This window comes from Pinus tabuliformis, chromosome 6 (genome assembly GCF_031772625.1).
Source record: "Pinus tabuliformis cultivar Carrire ecotype Pingquan chromosome 6, CPIR1, whole genome shotgun sequence".
Classification (NCBI taxonomy): Eukaryota; Viridiplantae; Streptophyta; class Pinopsida; order Pinales; family Pinaceae; genus Pinus; species Pinus tabuliformis.
In genome coordinates this window covers 468,343,297-468,360,160 of record NC_142292.1, presented here as the reverse complement: position 1 = coordinate 468,360,160, position 16,864 = coordinate 468,343,297, and the positions used below count along the sequence as shown (strand labels likewise).

General features: G+C 37.0%; 1 protein-coding gene across 1 annotated transcript in view; it reads right to left on the bottom strand.

Annotated features, from left to right (window-relative positions):
• The window catches only part of LOC149259351 (uncharacterized), a 254,630-nt gene that overhangs the window by 129,040 nt on the left and 108,726 nt on the right, over positions 1 to 16,864 (bottom strand). The window contains exons 6-7 of the mRNA XM_089418159.1: positions 2,266 to 2,340; positions 2,031 to 2,141 (exon numbers count right to left, since the gene is read on the bottom strand). Coding sequence (XP_089274285.1) covers positions 2,031 to 2,141; positions 2,266 to 2,340 — 186 coding nt within the window. The remainder of the gene's footprint in view (positions 1 to 2,030; positions 2,142 to 2,265; positions 2,341 to 16,864) is intronic.

Genomic DNA, 16,864 nt, shown 5'->3' with positions numbered 1-16,864 from the left:
AGTATTCTTGACCTGGTTAAAACCCTCAAAGAAGGAAACAGTCCATAGCCTGAGCCAACGCAGCCACTTCAGGCAATTTATTAATAAAAGGATGAAAATTTACATAAGCTTCTCTCATGAACAGTTACCCTACAAACGACCCTCCATGCTCTTTAAATAGAGATCATGGACCAATCGGGTGTTAAGCCACGGATCAAGTGTTGGTAATACCGAGGAGAGAATGAATCGTCGGATCACTACATATTGTGACTATCGAATTGTAAGTTACAAAAGTACATAGTAAAGAAACACACTTTACCTAAATCTACACTAGACCAAGTTATACTTAACTATTTCCTATGTGTTGGAATATCCTAACACTTGGAGATTTATCTATGGAGTCTTTACAAGGAGGAGGAGGAGATAATTTGGGATATCTTCGAATTGGGCATTTGTCTTTCTTGGGAGTAGGAGAACCAAGTTCTCTACTTCAATAGTCCCAAGACAAAAACATTCAGGTGATTCAGTGAGAGTGGGTGAGAACACATCTCTCCCCTTGATGGATTCAGCAGATCAGTGTGTTAGAGGGCCATTGCAGCATTATTGTAGACCATTTTGAGGCCATCACCTCAGCCATTCCACTTATGTATCATCATATTTACATATTAATAAAACAAGGATGAGTTCTTCTGCATGATTATTTTGTCTATTCTTCAGTGGTAGATTGTATTCCTCGTTTTTTCCATGAAATTTATGTTTTAATCTGTGGAAATTTTTTATGGAGTTGACGGCTTAAATTTTTGAAGCAATTTTCGGCAAAAAAATATATTTGGAACATTACACAACAGCCTATGATATGAACTTATAGCCAAGCTTATAAGAATATACCCACATTTATTAGCCTGTAATACAACAATTACTCATTTGCAACCTATGTTATACAGTGTCCCCAGGGTTGGGTGCACGCACCCCTCGCACCCCACGCACCTGGGATGGGGAGTCTATTTGGTGTGCGTTTCCCCACGCACCCTTTTTGGGGAGCCTTGGGGAGACGCAAGGGGGTGTGTTTCCCTAGTGTAGGGGATGAGACTCCCCAAAGGGGTGCGTCTGGGCGTCCCCCCTCAAAACTTCAGTGTCTAGTATATAGTATATGGTAATATACTAGTATGTTTTGCTTTCAATTTAGATTCTAGAATGATGAATGATGAATTTAATTTTTAAATCAATGTAGATTGTAGAATGATGAATGATGAACAGTATGGATCAATGTATTTGAATATTTCAATTTTTATTTTTTTTATTGAATCTCATGGTATGGATGAATAATGAGTATGTCATATGAATGATGTATGTATCGAAATGAATGATGAGGATGGATCAATGTATGTCATTATTTAATTCAATTATGAATTTAAATTTTATGTGTGGATCAAATTTCAATTTTCAATGTATTGATATCCATATTAATATTAGTCTATTTAATATTTATGCCTTCATTATTGAACAATGAATATGAACTTGAATTTTATATATATAATTAAAAATTATATACCCTGACGCCCCCCCACACCCTCGAAATTTCCCTAAAATTTGAGGATACTCCCTCACGTCCCCCCCTCCCCCTATGCATCTCCCCGCACCCACGTCTTGGTGGAACATTGATGTTATAACATTCCATACTTCAAATTGTTGACAAAGGATACATATAATTTAATAAACTGCTCAGTGCTGTCAAAGAATGAAGAATATACATGTATATTCATTAACATATATTCTGCTTCAAGAATGAAAACCTCTTAAAATTCATTTAAAATGGTTTGTTTATTATAAATCCACTGGAAATGGATAAATTAACAACATACAGTTATATAAAAAAATATCAATACACAAAAAGTTACATTACGGAGCTTTTTAATCAGTGACACAAACCTAAAATAAGGTTCCAGTTCTTGATAAAATTTTAATAAGTAAACTTTGAAAGCCAAAAGGAGAACACCATAAAAAATAAATTGCAATGGAAAAGGATCAGTCAAAAGGATCAGAATACAGACCTCCTGCAGATCTAGAAGACAATCTAGTGTCTTATGAGCAGAAGATGTCAGTTCAGAATATGCTCTGTCAATATTGTCATCAGATTTGCAGAAATAGGACTTCACAGAAGCCTGCTTCTCCAAAAAAATTGTCCTTGTTCAAAAGAGGAAATGAATAAAAGCAGAACCAATGCATGGACACATTTCACAAAAAATGAAAAGTGGAAAAAGGATATAGAAAGTAATCTCGTCAAACCTGTGGTAGTTGATTACAGGATGAGAAAACCTTTTGCAAACATATCCTGATCTCCAAATCTTTGTCCCATAGAGCCTTCACCATAACAGGAGTACAATAATTATTTCTGAATTCAAATGCTGCTAAACAATGCCACAAAATTGTGAAGTAAAAATTGCACAATGCAACTGATTGCACCAGCAAGTGATCTTCCAAAAACCAAACCAGCCAGTAGTATATAGCCATACTAATATAGATATTGTATAGAAGAAATCTTTTAAACTACAAACACCAAAGTTTGATTATCACAAGACACTAATAAAAAATATGCCCCCATGTAGAAAGAGAGTGTTATATCTTAAGGGCTTAATAAACCCTAGTTTGACTGTAGAAAAATTGCACTTGTAGATCCCTCCTTGGTTTCAAGCTTGTTTTTCACATCAAGTTAAAATCTCAAAATGAAATAGACATCTACTCTCACATTTTCTGAGAAATCACACACGCATGCATAAAATTTAGACACTATTTTTGGTCAAATTGACCCTAGAAAAACCCCAAAGGGAAAATCAGTGAAGAAGAGATAATTTAAATTCTTGTCAAAAAAATTTACAAGATTAATTAACAGCAGTTAAATTCACTTCTTTCCCTTGAATTTTATGCCAGAATCTGTCTTGAAATTCACATCGATAGTCATTCGAATTTCTGCCTAAACAGTCTTGAAATTCATACTGAATCAGCCTCAAAGTCCACGCAGACAGTCCCCTAAAAAACAGTTCAGTGTGCCTTGAAAAACACACTCAAGCAGCCACAAATTTTGTTGGAAATATTGAAAGGGCAGGTAATCAGTATTTCACTTCAATTAATTAGTTTTAACTTCACAGAGCACTAATTATCATTCGCATTAGATCAAAACATAAATCAGCAAAACCATTCAACAATGCACAACATCAAGACAATACACGAGATTTTTAGGTGGAAAGCCTTCCAAGAGAACCACCAAACACTTTCAATATAGATCTTTCATGATTACATCAACAAATGCTCCAACTTCCAAGATTCTCCATCAACAACTGGAAGGAGGCTCCAACCCACTCATTTATCAACTCCAACTCAAAGGATGCTCCAACACCCCGAACGGAACATCAGTGAAGAAGAGAATTTAAATTCTTGTCAAAAAAATTTACAACATTAATTAACAGCAGTTAAATTCACTTCTTTCCCTTGAATTTTATGCCGGAATCTGTCTTGAAATTCACATTGATAGTCACTAGAATTGCTGCCTAAACAGTCTTGAAATTCATACTGAATCAGCCTCAAAGTCCATGCAGACAGTCCCCTAAAAAACAGCTCAGTCTACCTTGAAAAACACGCTCAAACAGCCACAAATTTTGTTGGAAATATTGAGAGGGCAGGTAATCAGTGTTTCACTTCAATTAGTTAATTTTAACTTCACAAAGCACAAATTATCATTCGCATTAGATCAAAACATAAATCAGCAACACCATTCAACAATGCACAACATCAAGACAATACACGAGATTTTTAGGCGGAAAACCTTCCAAGAGAACCACCAAACACTTTTAATATAGATCTTTCATGATTACATCAACAAAAGCTCCAACTTCCAAGATTCTCCATCAACAACTAGAAGGAGGCTCCAACCCACTCATTTATCAACTCCAACTCAAAGGATGCTCCAACACCCCAATTTACCAGTTCCAACTAGGACACTCTAATGCCCTGATTTACCAGTTCCCACTGGAAAGATGCTTCAATGCCCTAGCTTTATCAGCTATGACTGAAAGGATGCTCCAACACCCTGCACAAGCTCCAACTTGCTCTAGCACCACCCTGCTGCCCTAAAGTTGTTGAAAATTGTAGCCATGCTCAGTATTTTTATCATATGTGAAATTGAAAAATTCAAATTTATATTTTCCCTCCAAAAATTTACAAGTCGGCCACAAATTGTTTTAGGTCAGTTGGGCCCCCAAGAGGCCCCTATTCGATCTCCATTAGAAGTCTATATAAAGTAGAGGTTTCCTCCTCATTAGGCATATCAAATTTTGTATTGATCATCTCTAATCCAGCGAATTTCAGAAGGAGAAAAGGAAGTCGAAATTCTCAAGGAGGGCTATGGAACTTGGCTTGGCATTTTCTCGTTTCTGATGTAGTAATGTATCTCTCTCTCTCTCTCTCTCTCTCTCTCTCACACACACAAGGAAGAATTTATGGGTTTTCCCCTTGTGGGTTTCGCCTTAGCCTCGAGCATAATTTCTGTGTCTCGTGTCTCATGGTTTCATGGTTTATTTTTACTGCTCTTTCATGGTTTAATGGTTGTATAACTGCTTAATGATATTAAAAAATGATAAATTAAAACTCATAATAATCATTTGAAGTTGTGATCTGTATAAGAAAATTGATTCTAGTCATGCCCTAGTAAAATCAACATGGTATCAAAGTTGGAGGGCATTGCAGAACTATCATTGAAGAGAAGAGCAGGAAGCATCTAAGCTCTTGTAGAGTCTCTTTCTATGAAATGATTGGAGGCTTGTTACTATACTATGAACGAAGGATCCGAAATTCAAATTCAATCTAGACCAACGCATCTAACACCTTTTTTTGCGGCAAATAAACTGATAAGGGTCAAAGAAGGTCGAGACCCTTGTTTGGATTAGTAGGCCAAGTCCTATAATGAAGATCCTCTAAACCATCTCTACGTTAAAGCATCTCGAATCACCAAAGCCCTCTTTGTGTATCTGAACTCTATGGCTTATATGAAGGTCTGAAGATAATCTTGAGGCACATTGTTTGTGGCTATATACATGGACTTGAGAGACTTTACTCTATGATATAAGTGAAGGACTGACGTTCTTGATAGGTGAGTTATGTGTATAAGTATGTAGTGTTATGAGCATACTCTCCCATTCGAGCTACCTATCTCTAACATGAAGCACTTGGTCTATATTTGCAAATCTAAGGTTGTGCGAAGGTTGTCACTCTAAGCATCTTTGTGGCAATACGCGTTTATGGCATTGAAAATTGTCTCCATGGCATGGCAAGGCTCTCTGTATGCGAGCTTTGTGGGTTATTGTCTCCATGTATGCAAGCTTTGTGGCATCTCTTAACATCTATATAGCATCACCATATCAAGTGACATATATCCTATCAAACATATAGTATCAGTTGCAAGCACATTCAAAACACCTATGCGAGTTTCCTATGAGCAGCCCTGTGACATTTGAATGAGGCCTATGGCCTCACACATTCTCTATGAAATTGAGGACCTATAAAACTATATGACATCATTTGATATCTATTTTGTGACAAACGATGAACTTTGATTGAGAAGGCAAAGTTGCGAACCTTAGATTCTTATTTTCTATGAAAAAGATACGAAGTTGAATATGCTATGAAATGATGCCTCTTTGTCTTTTTATACGAATAGTAATGGGCTAAGACTCTTGCGAATAAGTGAAGTTTTGAGGATATAATTCATGCAAACCATGCGAATATCTCTTTGGCACTGTGCTTCTATGAACGTGAGCTTCTCTAAGGCACATTGCGGTACTAAGGAAATCTTAGTGTAATCAAGCTCTATGATGAGTGTGTGAGCCGCCTATAGCATTTTATGCGATTTTTGTGGTTCGTTACAAGATCCAATGTTGCAAACCTATAATACTTACCTTCTATAGTTATTGCAGAGTGAAGTTGCCTGTATTTTGTGTGATCTCAATACGAGTTTCCTATGAAAGTTGAGACGGAAGCATTTTTGGCAAGCATCTTTGTGACTTTTGTGTGAGCATCTTTGTGACTATGTTGAAGCATGTGAACCTGAGGATCTCAAAGTCGTATATATCTCTGAACTTCTTCTATGATCCGAGTTTGTATGAGTTGCTAGTACTACTAATCATTTGAAGACCTTAGACCTATATTTATAGAAGAAGGACGTTATCACTGCAATAGAGCTGACCAGATCATTCTAGAAGCAAGAAGTCGACTCTTACAAATCTCAAATCCTAGATCATGTCACCTGGAAGACCTACGAGAAATCAAACAAGGATGATGAAATTCTCCATGAAGTCAAGAACCTTCTTGTGAAAAGTCAGAAGAGATGATGTCTTTCAAAAGTTGTGCCTATCTGAAGTCAAAATGAGGTTTGTCGCCTATATATATTTACAGCTTGGAAATGTCAGTCAAAGAGCAGATCTCTCTTTGGAAAAGGAGAAACTTAGGGACCGTTGTAATCCTTTATATTCATACCTGATATATATATTTCAAATTATGTTGATGATTCTCTTAAAGGGTCTCAATGAGTGTTGCAAGAATGGGTTTTAGACAAAGTTCTTATGGCATCTGAATATAAATCGAGAGCTTGGAAGACCAAAAGTGTTGACCTATTTTGGATTTACCCTAGTAAGGATTTGAACTTGAAAGCCCTAGGATTGATAGCAAGAATAATGAAGATGAAATAGAATACAAGGATGCTGATTGAGATGAATGAAGATAAGTATTAGGGTTTGGGATCGAAACCCTATCAAGACAAAAGGGGTTGGAAATGAAACTCCAGGGCCTATGGATTGATTGCTTCCGCTTAAATAACGCAGCCCTAGCTTCTAGAAGATTTGGCATCTTGATGATGAAGTTGTTTTGAAGGTCGAATGAAAAAGACTAAAGATCAGGAGGGAGTTGTCATGATCCCCAAGATAAGTATCTTTTATTTCCCTTAGTGTTTTAATCATTTCTAACATTGGATTGTTTATTAACCCTAGATAGGGTTTGGAAGAAAATTTAATGCTTATGGTCCAAATTATGATTGCTTGAAAGAAGAAACCCTAACTCTTGATGATGTGGACTCCTTAATTATAATGTGGACTAGGTCAACGCTTTGATGATATGGACTCTTTGCTATGAACTCCTTGATGATATAGTTGATATATATACTCCATGATAATATAGATCTATTGATGATATGGATTCCTTGGATTTCTTGATTATATGGATAATGTGGATTTCTTGATATGGATTCCTTAGTGATGTGAACTCATTGATGATGATGATGATGTGATCGAGATTTGAACAAGGTTGATTGGACACAGGAAGGCTAAAGATCAAGAAAGATTTGACTAGAGGATAAGTATCTTGTACCTTCCTTTATGTTACTAATGATGTGGACTTCTTGATGTAGACTCATCTATGATGATTTGATCAAGGTCAACTGTTTGATGGTAATGATGTAGATTTCTTAATGATTGATACCATTCCTTGATGATGACATGGAATACTTAATGGTGTGGATGATGATATGTACTCCTTTTGATATGGACTCCTTGATGATAAGGATGAAACTAACTTCTTGACGAGTTGAACGACGTTGATTGGACCAAAGAAGACTAAGATCAAGAGGGAGTTGATACATTCTCAAGAGAAGTACTTTCTTGAGTGTTTCTATTGTTGTTACATTATGAGTCTCTTGCCTTTGTATATCTTGTTTCGTTGTATATGTTCTTCCATTGCCTCCTAGTGAGGATTGTGTTGAGAAATCTAGGGCATTAGCATTAGGTGATTTCTCTTCCATTAGTGACTGCTTGTGAATGCTTTTTATTTGGTTAGATTAGGATCTTCTTCATGTTAGATTATTAGTGTTCTTCATCATCAAACAGTAACCAATGCATGAACATAAATAGACAAGAGACAAAACATGTAGGCTATAAGCCAGGGCCAAAACCTCTCACTCTTTGAGAGGAAAACCTGCACAAATTCTTGTTATAGAGATTCCAATTGATGAATAACAAGGCCGAGACCCCTAACCTATTAGCCACTCCATTATCAAGGCACGAGTCCTCTTCTACTTTTGTCTTCTAGATTCCTCTTCCACTGCTAAGACTACATTACTAGAGACCTTCACTGAGAGAGCTTTGAAATCCATCACTGTAATATCATTAAAGACTTCATCACTGTTCTATCCAAATTGTAGCATCATTGAGGTTGTGACTTGAGAAAAGTTAGCACTAGATCCTTCTCTCTGTGGCAGCACCGATACTCCTTCATCCAAACAGAAATTGCACCGAACCATAGTCTTCTCAGATCACCGAAATGTAGACTTCTTCTCAACACCGAAACGTTGTCACTGCAGTCTCCTATACGAAGTACAGAAGTATCCGAAATTGTCTTTTGTACTAGGCCATCTGAATAGATAGATCGAACTGTTTCCTGCCTTTGTCCTTTGAAATCATAGAGGGGTCTCCATTCCCTTTTGACTGTGAGTATATCCGATATATAATGTACCCATCCGAAATATTTCCGAACTTTTTCCTGTCTTCTCCACCAAAGGACTCAGATCTGCGAAGTTTGTTCACTGTATTTGTGCGAGGAGCCTAGCCTCATTTATATAGTGATTCGACCATATATTAATCCGATTTTAGCATTCGAATGGTTGTGACATTTTGGATGAGCCGACATAAGTTGTCTTCTTCATATTGCAGGCCAACATCAAGCCAAGAGGACTATGCTTGTCTTTTGGAGGGCTTTCTAGACACTAGATTGACTCATATACATTTTACATATGCTCAAGAAGAGCTCTTCATACATGACATTAATTCTTTGACCTTAATGACAAATCCTAAGGCTCTCAATGGGAGCCATCTAAAATAAAATCACTTTCTCATGAAACCCATGAAGCAAGGCTTACAAAAATAATTTTATTTCCTTCATTACATCATTTACAAAAGTCACAATTACATGTCATTATGAAGATCGAACCTAGTTACACTTTTCAACACTCCCTCTTAACTAGGGAGGTATTCATAATGGTACTTGGTCATTCTCAATCTGAAGAATTTCTCATAAGAAGAATTTGGATTTGTAACTCATTTGTATAGCATCATATCAACCAACACTTTTACATAGCAAGGCCTTGACTAACAGCTGCATCTCTCCACAAGATCTGAGCTTAATGTTGGCGAGACCAATGATTTATAGACACACTCATCATTGTCTCTCTCGGAACATACCCCACCCGGGTTCTCTTAGGTATGCTCCATGAGGACTATTCTTATCTTGGACTCCCCAGTCCTCAAAGAATATCGGTCCTCCATGACTACTCTTTCATGGGATGCCCTATCTCATCCCCAAAGAGTATCGGATGCCAAATGATTACACAATCCTCCATTCTGTCTTCCCAGGTGAAGACCAGAACAACATGTCTATCTCTCCTTTTCAAACCAAGAGGACATATTCCATTAAAGGAATGTACTCATTCCTATCACAAAGGAATGTACCTAAGCTCCCTGCTTAGGAATTTTCCAAGTTTCTTCCAAGTAAGAAACTTATTTTCAGGCTCCCTCTTAACCAGGGACCTATCGCAACTCCTCATGTGGAGATCCTAAAACAACCAGCTGCTTGAAGAGATCCTTCCTTCGATGTCATGAATTTCTTCTTCGTTAAGGAGTCTTCATCTTTGGGAACTTCTACATAGGGCACAAATCATCCATCACTTTTATCCATGAGTTAGTCATGTCCTTAACTCATCAGAAAGTGATCCATCAAATTTTCCATCTGGCTTTGCTTCATGTCATTCTGCTTTCATGCCATATTTTTCAGAAGGACATTACATCCTTCTATATGGTCTACTTGGAAGTCATCCACAGATTTCCCTTTGGCAGTCCTACATAAGCCCATCTAGATATTAGTTCAAAAATAAATGAACACTTTAAATCAAAATTACCTTTGTGATGATCTTTCACCATGACATCTTCCTGTAGGTATCAGCATCCTGCATGCAGATTGACACATCTCCCACTGATATCCATTGTCAAGGGTCTCTATCTTTTTCCAACTTCCATCAGAGTCTTCACATCCTTCCGGGAGATATTCTAGTCAAATTTTCTTGGACTTCAAATGTTGAATGCCTTCTACCTTCGTTGCATATTATCACGATCTCTTCCTATCTTTTCGCACACTTCATTCCCAAGAGCTTCCAATCAGATTTCCTCGATCATAGTCAACCACCTCATTCTTTATATGAGGACACATTGTGTTGATTTCATCTAATGCGACTCATGCCTTCCGACATTCTTTCATAGGAGGAGATTCATTTCCTTTGATCATGCTTCTCAAAATAGAAGTAGTGATCCTTGTTACCTGCAACCATACGACATGACTTTATAATATTAAATACAAGCATACATACCTTATTTACCTTTAGGTCATCTAGGCTTCTTTCAACAGCTTCCTTGATTGAAAAGATCTTCAACCCCTTGATCTGCTTCATCTCTCATGTCATCATACCATCATCCCATGAACTCCACAAGTTGGAGTTCCTGATGAAACACTTGCTTCCTCTCTAGATTGGTGAATACTCCAATGAGGATTTCATCTCGTATATCCTTATTCAGTAGATGTTTCCCATTTTGACTGATGTATGATGAGACTTGTCGTGGATGACTTCTTCCGTTGATCTTTCAATGAGGTCACCAAGATCTATATCCTTCAAAGTTGACTATCAAACATCCTTCATGTTTCCTCTGATGATGTCACGAACTCTTGTTCCTAATGCTTCCATGATGCCACGATGCATCTTGTTATTTATTATAGCCATATCATATAACATAAGATTTAGAAGCTATGTCAAGACCCTTTGTGAGGGAGAATATCTTAGACATAGTAAAGATCTCGTATTTCCTCTTTTCTTAGACTTCTTCTTTTCAGCTTCCTCCACTTCTTCGTTGATATGGGCTTCTTCTCTTCTTTTGATATTGTCCCTTTAAGGCAATCTTTTCTGTAATGTCCATAGTCTTTACATCCATAGCATTGAATCTCAGCTATGCTCTTCTTTCTTTTTTGCGGACCAAAATTTTCCAAACTTCATTTCCTTCTAGCAAATGTTTGAGTCCTTTAACCTTCAACACTTTTTCCCTCAACTTGTCTTCTTCTATCTTGCATAGAAACCACAAGTTGTCAAGTGAGGTAACTTCCCCATGGATATTTGTTACCTTGTTCATCAGTTAGTGCATTTTAGATCAATTATGACTATCTTCTTATCATCTCTTCCAGATCTCGTAGTTGAGATCCTATGAAGATATCCCTTCATCCTTTGATACCTTTAATTTTTGTGTAGATCAGATCTAAGTCATGTGGCCTCCTTTACCTAATCTTCAGAGAATATTCTTACAAGTTAATATACATCTCTTTAATGTCTCCAATATTGCTATATGAGGGGACCTTTCATAAGAATCCCTTTCCATAAATTCAAAGGAGACCTTTTTCATTGATGTGTTCAATGACTTCACTTTCTTTGAGGACTATGTCTATCCTCCTTTTTCATGCAAGGAATTTCGATGACCCAACTAGCTTATAGATCTCCTTGCAAACACGAAGTCATTTTACCAAATTTATTTAAAGAATGAAAGATACTTACTTGACAAGTGAAGATGAAATCTTCATCTTGATCACTTTGATGATGGTTGAAGAAGATGTATTAGTGCTCCCTCTTGGATGATCTTCTTCCAAATGAAAAAGCCTTTCTTCAATAGAGAAGGTTGCTCCTTTTGATGAGGATGATTTGTTGCTTCCTCGGATGATCTTCTTCAAGGACAAGGAGAGGATCCTTGCTTGCTTTATAACCTTGAAGATGATGACAATGCCTTCTAGTCTTCAAGATACTTCGACTTCTTCGGTAGTGAATGGGTGCAAATCAGATTTGCTTCTAGGGTTTCGACTTTCTTCAAGATGATGTGATCTTCGTCTTTAAACTTCTTCGAGCTACCTTGCTTTGTAGATAACTTGATGATGACTAGAGGATCCAAAAACTTTTGTTGTTGTAGACTGCTTCTTCAATCTAGGGTTTTATTCTTCAATGTAGATCTTGATCTTTTGCTTTGATAACTTTCGACTTGCTTAAATGCCTTTCTTGAAACTCGATCCTTGAGTGTCTCTTCGATTTGATGCCCTTCCTTTGGCTTTAGCACCTTAGCTCTGATACCATGTTGAGAAATCTAGGGTGATTAGCATTAGGTGATTTATCTTCCATTAGTGACTGCTTGTGAATGTTTTTTACTTATTTAGATTAGGATCTCTTCATGTTAGATTATTAGTGTTCTTCTTCATCAAACAGTGTAACGACCAAAAGCCGTATACGCAGTGGAAATATTAAAATACTTCGTAGACAAAGACATCCATTGTAGGATAGAAATTGTATATTATATATTGTATAAAAGAATGAATGTAGGATGAGTACAAATGAGAATGAGGGTCCTATATATATAGCCAGGTAATTACCCATTCACAAACAGGCATGTCTCTAAGACATGCCTTTTCATTATTAACTAACTAACCATTAGTTAATTTACTTATTATTTATTATTATATTTATATTATTATGATTATTATTTATTATCTATTTTTATCTATTTTTGCATAATTTATGTTCATAACAAACAGTAACCAATGCATGAACATAAATAGACAAGAGACACAGCTTGTAGGCTATAAGCCAGGGCCAAAACCTCTCACTCTTTGAGAGGAAAACCCGCACAAATTCTTCTTATAGAGATTCCAATTGACGAATACCAAGACCAAGACCCCTGACCTATTAGCCACTCCATTATCAAGACACAAGTCCTCTTCTACTACAACTGAAGGAACCTGTAGGTTGTTCTAACACCAATTGTTGGAAACATTGAGAGGGGGGTGAATCAATATTTCACTTCAATTAGTTAATTTTAACTTCATAGAGCACTAATTATCATTATTATTAGATTAGAATATAAATCAGCAACACTATTCAACAACGCACAACATCAAGACAATACACGAGATTTTTAGGTGGAAACCCTTTCGGAAAAAAAACCACCAAATGCTTTTAATATATATATTTAATGATTATATCAACATGAAACTCCAACTTCTGAGATTGTCTAGCAACAACTGGAAAGAGGCTCCAACCCCCTGATTTATCAGCTCCAACTAAAAGGATGCTCCAACACCCTGATTTACCAGCTACAACTGGAAATACGCTTCAACGCCCTGGTTTTATTAGCTTCCATTGAAAGGATACTCCAACAACATACACATGCTCCAAACTGCCCTAGCACCACCCTACCGCCCTAAAGGAGACTTCAATCTCCACCTTGCACCACCCAACCACCTTGCTCAGCAAGCCTCCACTTGCCCTGAAGGCTCCGACCTTCAATTCTCCACAGTGGACCACGATTTCATCTCATTTTCAAATTGGATCCTCCTATATGTTTAATATCAACATAAATAATATGAAAAACAATCTATTGATTCGATCGATCTGCAATACTTGCACAAGGTCATCAACAGCCACTACTCATCAAAAAGCCCTAGATGAACAATCCAAAAGTACTCAATACTCTCTACCCAACAAATAGATTCATTGTTGCTCAATATGTATATCTGATAACAAACCCTGGTAGCATAGTAACAAGAAATTGTATTCCACTGTCACTGCACACTCACGCCAACATGCACAATCCAATCTATCATGTGCCCAACCTTAAGTTGTCTTAATTTCTCGCCCTTAGGAGACAGACAATCATAAGACACCAAACCAACTACCTTCCTACAATGTAAGCTTTAGCTCAACACAATCCACTGTCAATGTAAGCCTTAGTTCAATTTCATCCTTTTACTTAAATTTTTAACATTACCATGAAATGACTCAGGGTGTTTGAGAGTGGCTCCGACCTCATTGGATTCATATTCAGAAAGTAGAATTTTAGATCTCACTCAAAATCCAACAGACTTATAATTTTTTAAGGATTTAAGGATTGGGGAGATTGCAATGTTTCCATTGGATTTTGTAATGTACTAGGGTATGGAACTTATATTTAATCAAGAGCATCAAGCCCTCTATGCGAGGGAGACTCCCAATAATCAAGAGCACCTAGGGTACTAAGGTATGGAACTTGTATTTAATCAGGAGCACCAAGGTCGTTCAACTATACAAGAGGAGACTCTCAATAAAGCACAAGACAAGGAATTAGAAATTTCTCGTGGCAAGAGGGTCAAGCAGTGTATAATAGATTTACTTGTCTTTTCTAGTTTCTAGTACTTTTTATAACTATTAACTCTTTCATATTTATTATGGTATTTTTTGTAAACAACATATGACAATTTAAGTTTGAAGTTTAAAGTTGGCATTTATAACTCATTGGTAATGAATTATGAATATGATGGTTCGTAAAAGTTGAAATTCGAAACATTTCATTTCATGTTAGATATTCTTTGTTATTGTTTGGTTACTTGGTAATGGTAATGGTTACAACTTACAATTTTCGTGATCAACGATGATAAATGTTATATATCGCATTTCGAAATCTTGAAACTTTAAGATTGATGAATCATGAGACTCGATATGTTGTAAGTTACTAACTTGTGGACGTGGTTGATGAAGATTATAACTACTAGATGATTGATGGTATATGGTTCAATCCATGTTTTTATGCTTTTTATATCTAATTCATCATTCTACATGCTTTTGTTGACATATATGCATCAAAATATATAAAAATATATATTATATAAAAATTCTTTCCCAAACCAGGAGCTTTTGAAAATGTCGCTCCTCGCTCCCGCTCCCCACATCTGCTCCTGCTTCCAAGTAACCTTGAACAAAACCCCAATAGCATCAAAAAAACGCTAGTAGCTACTTCAACCATATCAATCATCAAAGACAAGTCAACAATCAGCCTTTGCAATACAAGTGTTAAACCCTGGTACATGTATCTGCATCAGCGACTCAAAGCAAGGTCAACGTCATACATCAAGCCCAATACAATCTTATGATTCTACCAAACACTATCTCATCTCCATATTCACAATAGGTATGTAATATTGCTCACAACCCGACTTAGTTTGTTGAAGAGATCATGTGACAGAAGATAAAGAACCTCAACCTTATAGTCACTAATTGTTTCCTCGGGCAGCCCTTTGATGTTGCTTTAGATAGGCTTGCAACGTACATAACATAATTATTAACTACAATATAATTTTGCTTCATACCTCAGCAAATTGACATAGGTCATACCACAGAGGATGGTTACCATCAGGTAGGTCAAGTAGTTTGTGCTCGAAGATGTCCCTTATCAGCCTTCAGCCTATATTATGATTCTTCCTTTGACTCTCAAATAGACTTTGACCAAACCTACTTTGTTGCCCATGACTTGACATAAACAAGCCTCAATAAATGTGAAATAAATTTGTCTTCTTCTTCCCCAACAGGGATCCTTCGTTCTGCCTCCACACATGTATCAATCCTTTAATCAAATTTGCTTCTGAACAAATTTCCTTACTTCCCAATACAAGGCTTTTACAATTGATATTGGATAGTCTTAAATCCACTGATGTATATGCTTCAAATGTGTCCTGCAGACTGTCTTAGACTTGTTACAGTGAGGGTCGAATTAGGGCTTAATAATTGTGACAAGAGGAAGTCGAGACAAGCCCAAAAATAGTTATATAAATTGTCCTCAAAACAACCCTTGAACTGGCATACAAAATTTGCTTCAAGTCATCCCTTGAAGGCCACAAATAGATCACAAATCAGAACTCAAAAGAACCTAAAGATAGGCCTTAAGTCGGTGCGAAGTTTAGCCTCAGGAACACCCTAGAAGAGAGCCTCGGAAGATTGCAAGATCAAGCTCAAACCAAATGAGAATTAGTCCATGAGTAGCCTTTGAAAATTCCAAACTGGAATCCTATTGCAACAAACTGGAAATTATTCTCCTAATTGCTAATTAAATTTAGCAATTTATTTACTTTTTCCTACAGCAAATATTGAATAATTCACATTGCAACCTACACAAATAAAATTGCGGAATAATAAACGCTGGAAGAAATGCTAGCACACACACATAAAATTACACAGTGATTTTTGGACAAATGTCTCCGAAAAAACCCAACTTGGGAAAATCGATGCAGTAGTGAGGGTTTTATTTTATTATGCAGCAATGAAATAATCTGAGTACAACTAGATGTCGAAACTAGCAATCCTCTAGAGAAATACTGGCAAAAAATCTGGTGAGGAAATTTCCTCACTCCACCGGCAAATCCGGGCTCTGACCTCAACTCCAGGTGAGCCATCCAAACTAGCTTTGCGCAACTACTGCATCACACTAGCACGGTCCCCTCTGCACTCAATTCAAACTAGCTTCTCCTCGAGTCGTCTGATCTATTGATGTCTGAGAAAATGTCTCTTCTGACCTCCAGAACCTCTATCTAGCTTCTGGCACTAAAACTCGTTTTTCCCCAGCAAAATCGAAACTGACTCTAGAGGCTACTGCACTTCCCCAGCATCAGCCTCTCTATGGATCTTCTGCCTCTCTACAAATGCACTCACCGGATCTAGAAACCTTCCTCCGGCTTCATTGTCTCTTGTTGGACATTAGAAAAACCAACACTCTTTGCATGTTTCAAGATATGAATTAACCGCCTCACATGGATCCTTATTTCTGGTGATGTGATCATTGACTAACACCTGCAGGTTTTGGTCTAACGGCAATCGTGATTCCCAACAATTGGTATTAGAGTGTACGTCACAAGTTCGATACACACCCAGCTCGCGTTGGGGGGAGATCATTGGACATTGGATAAACCAACG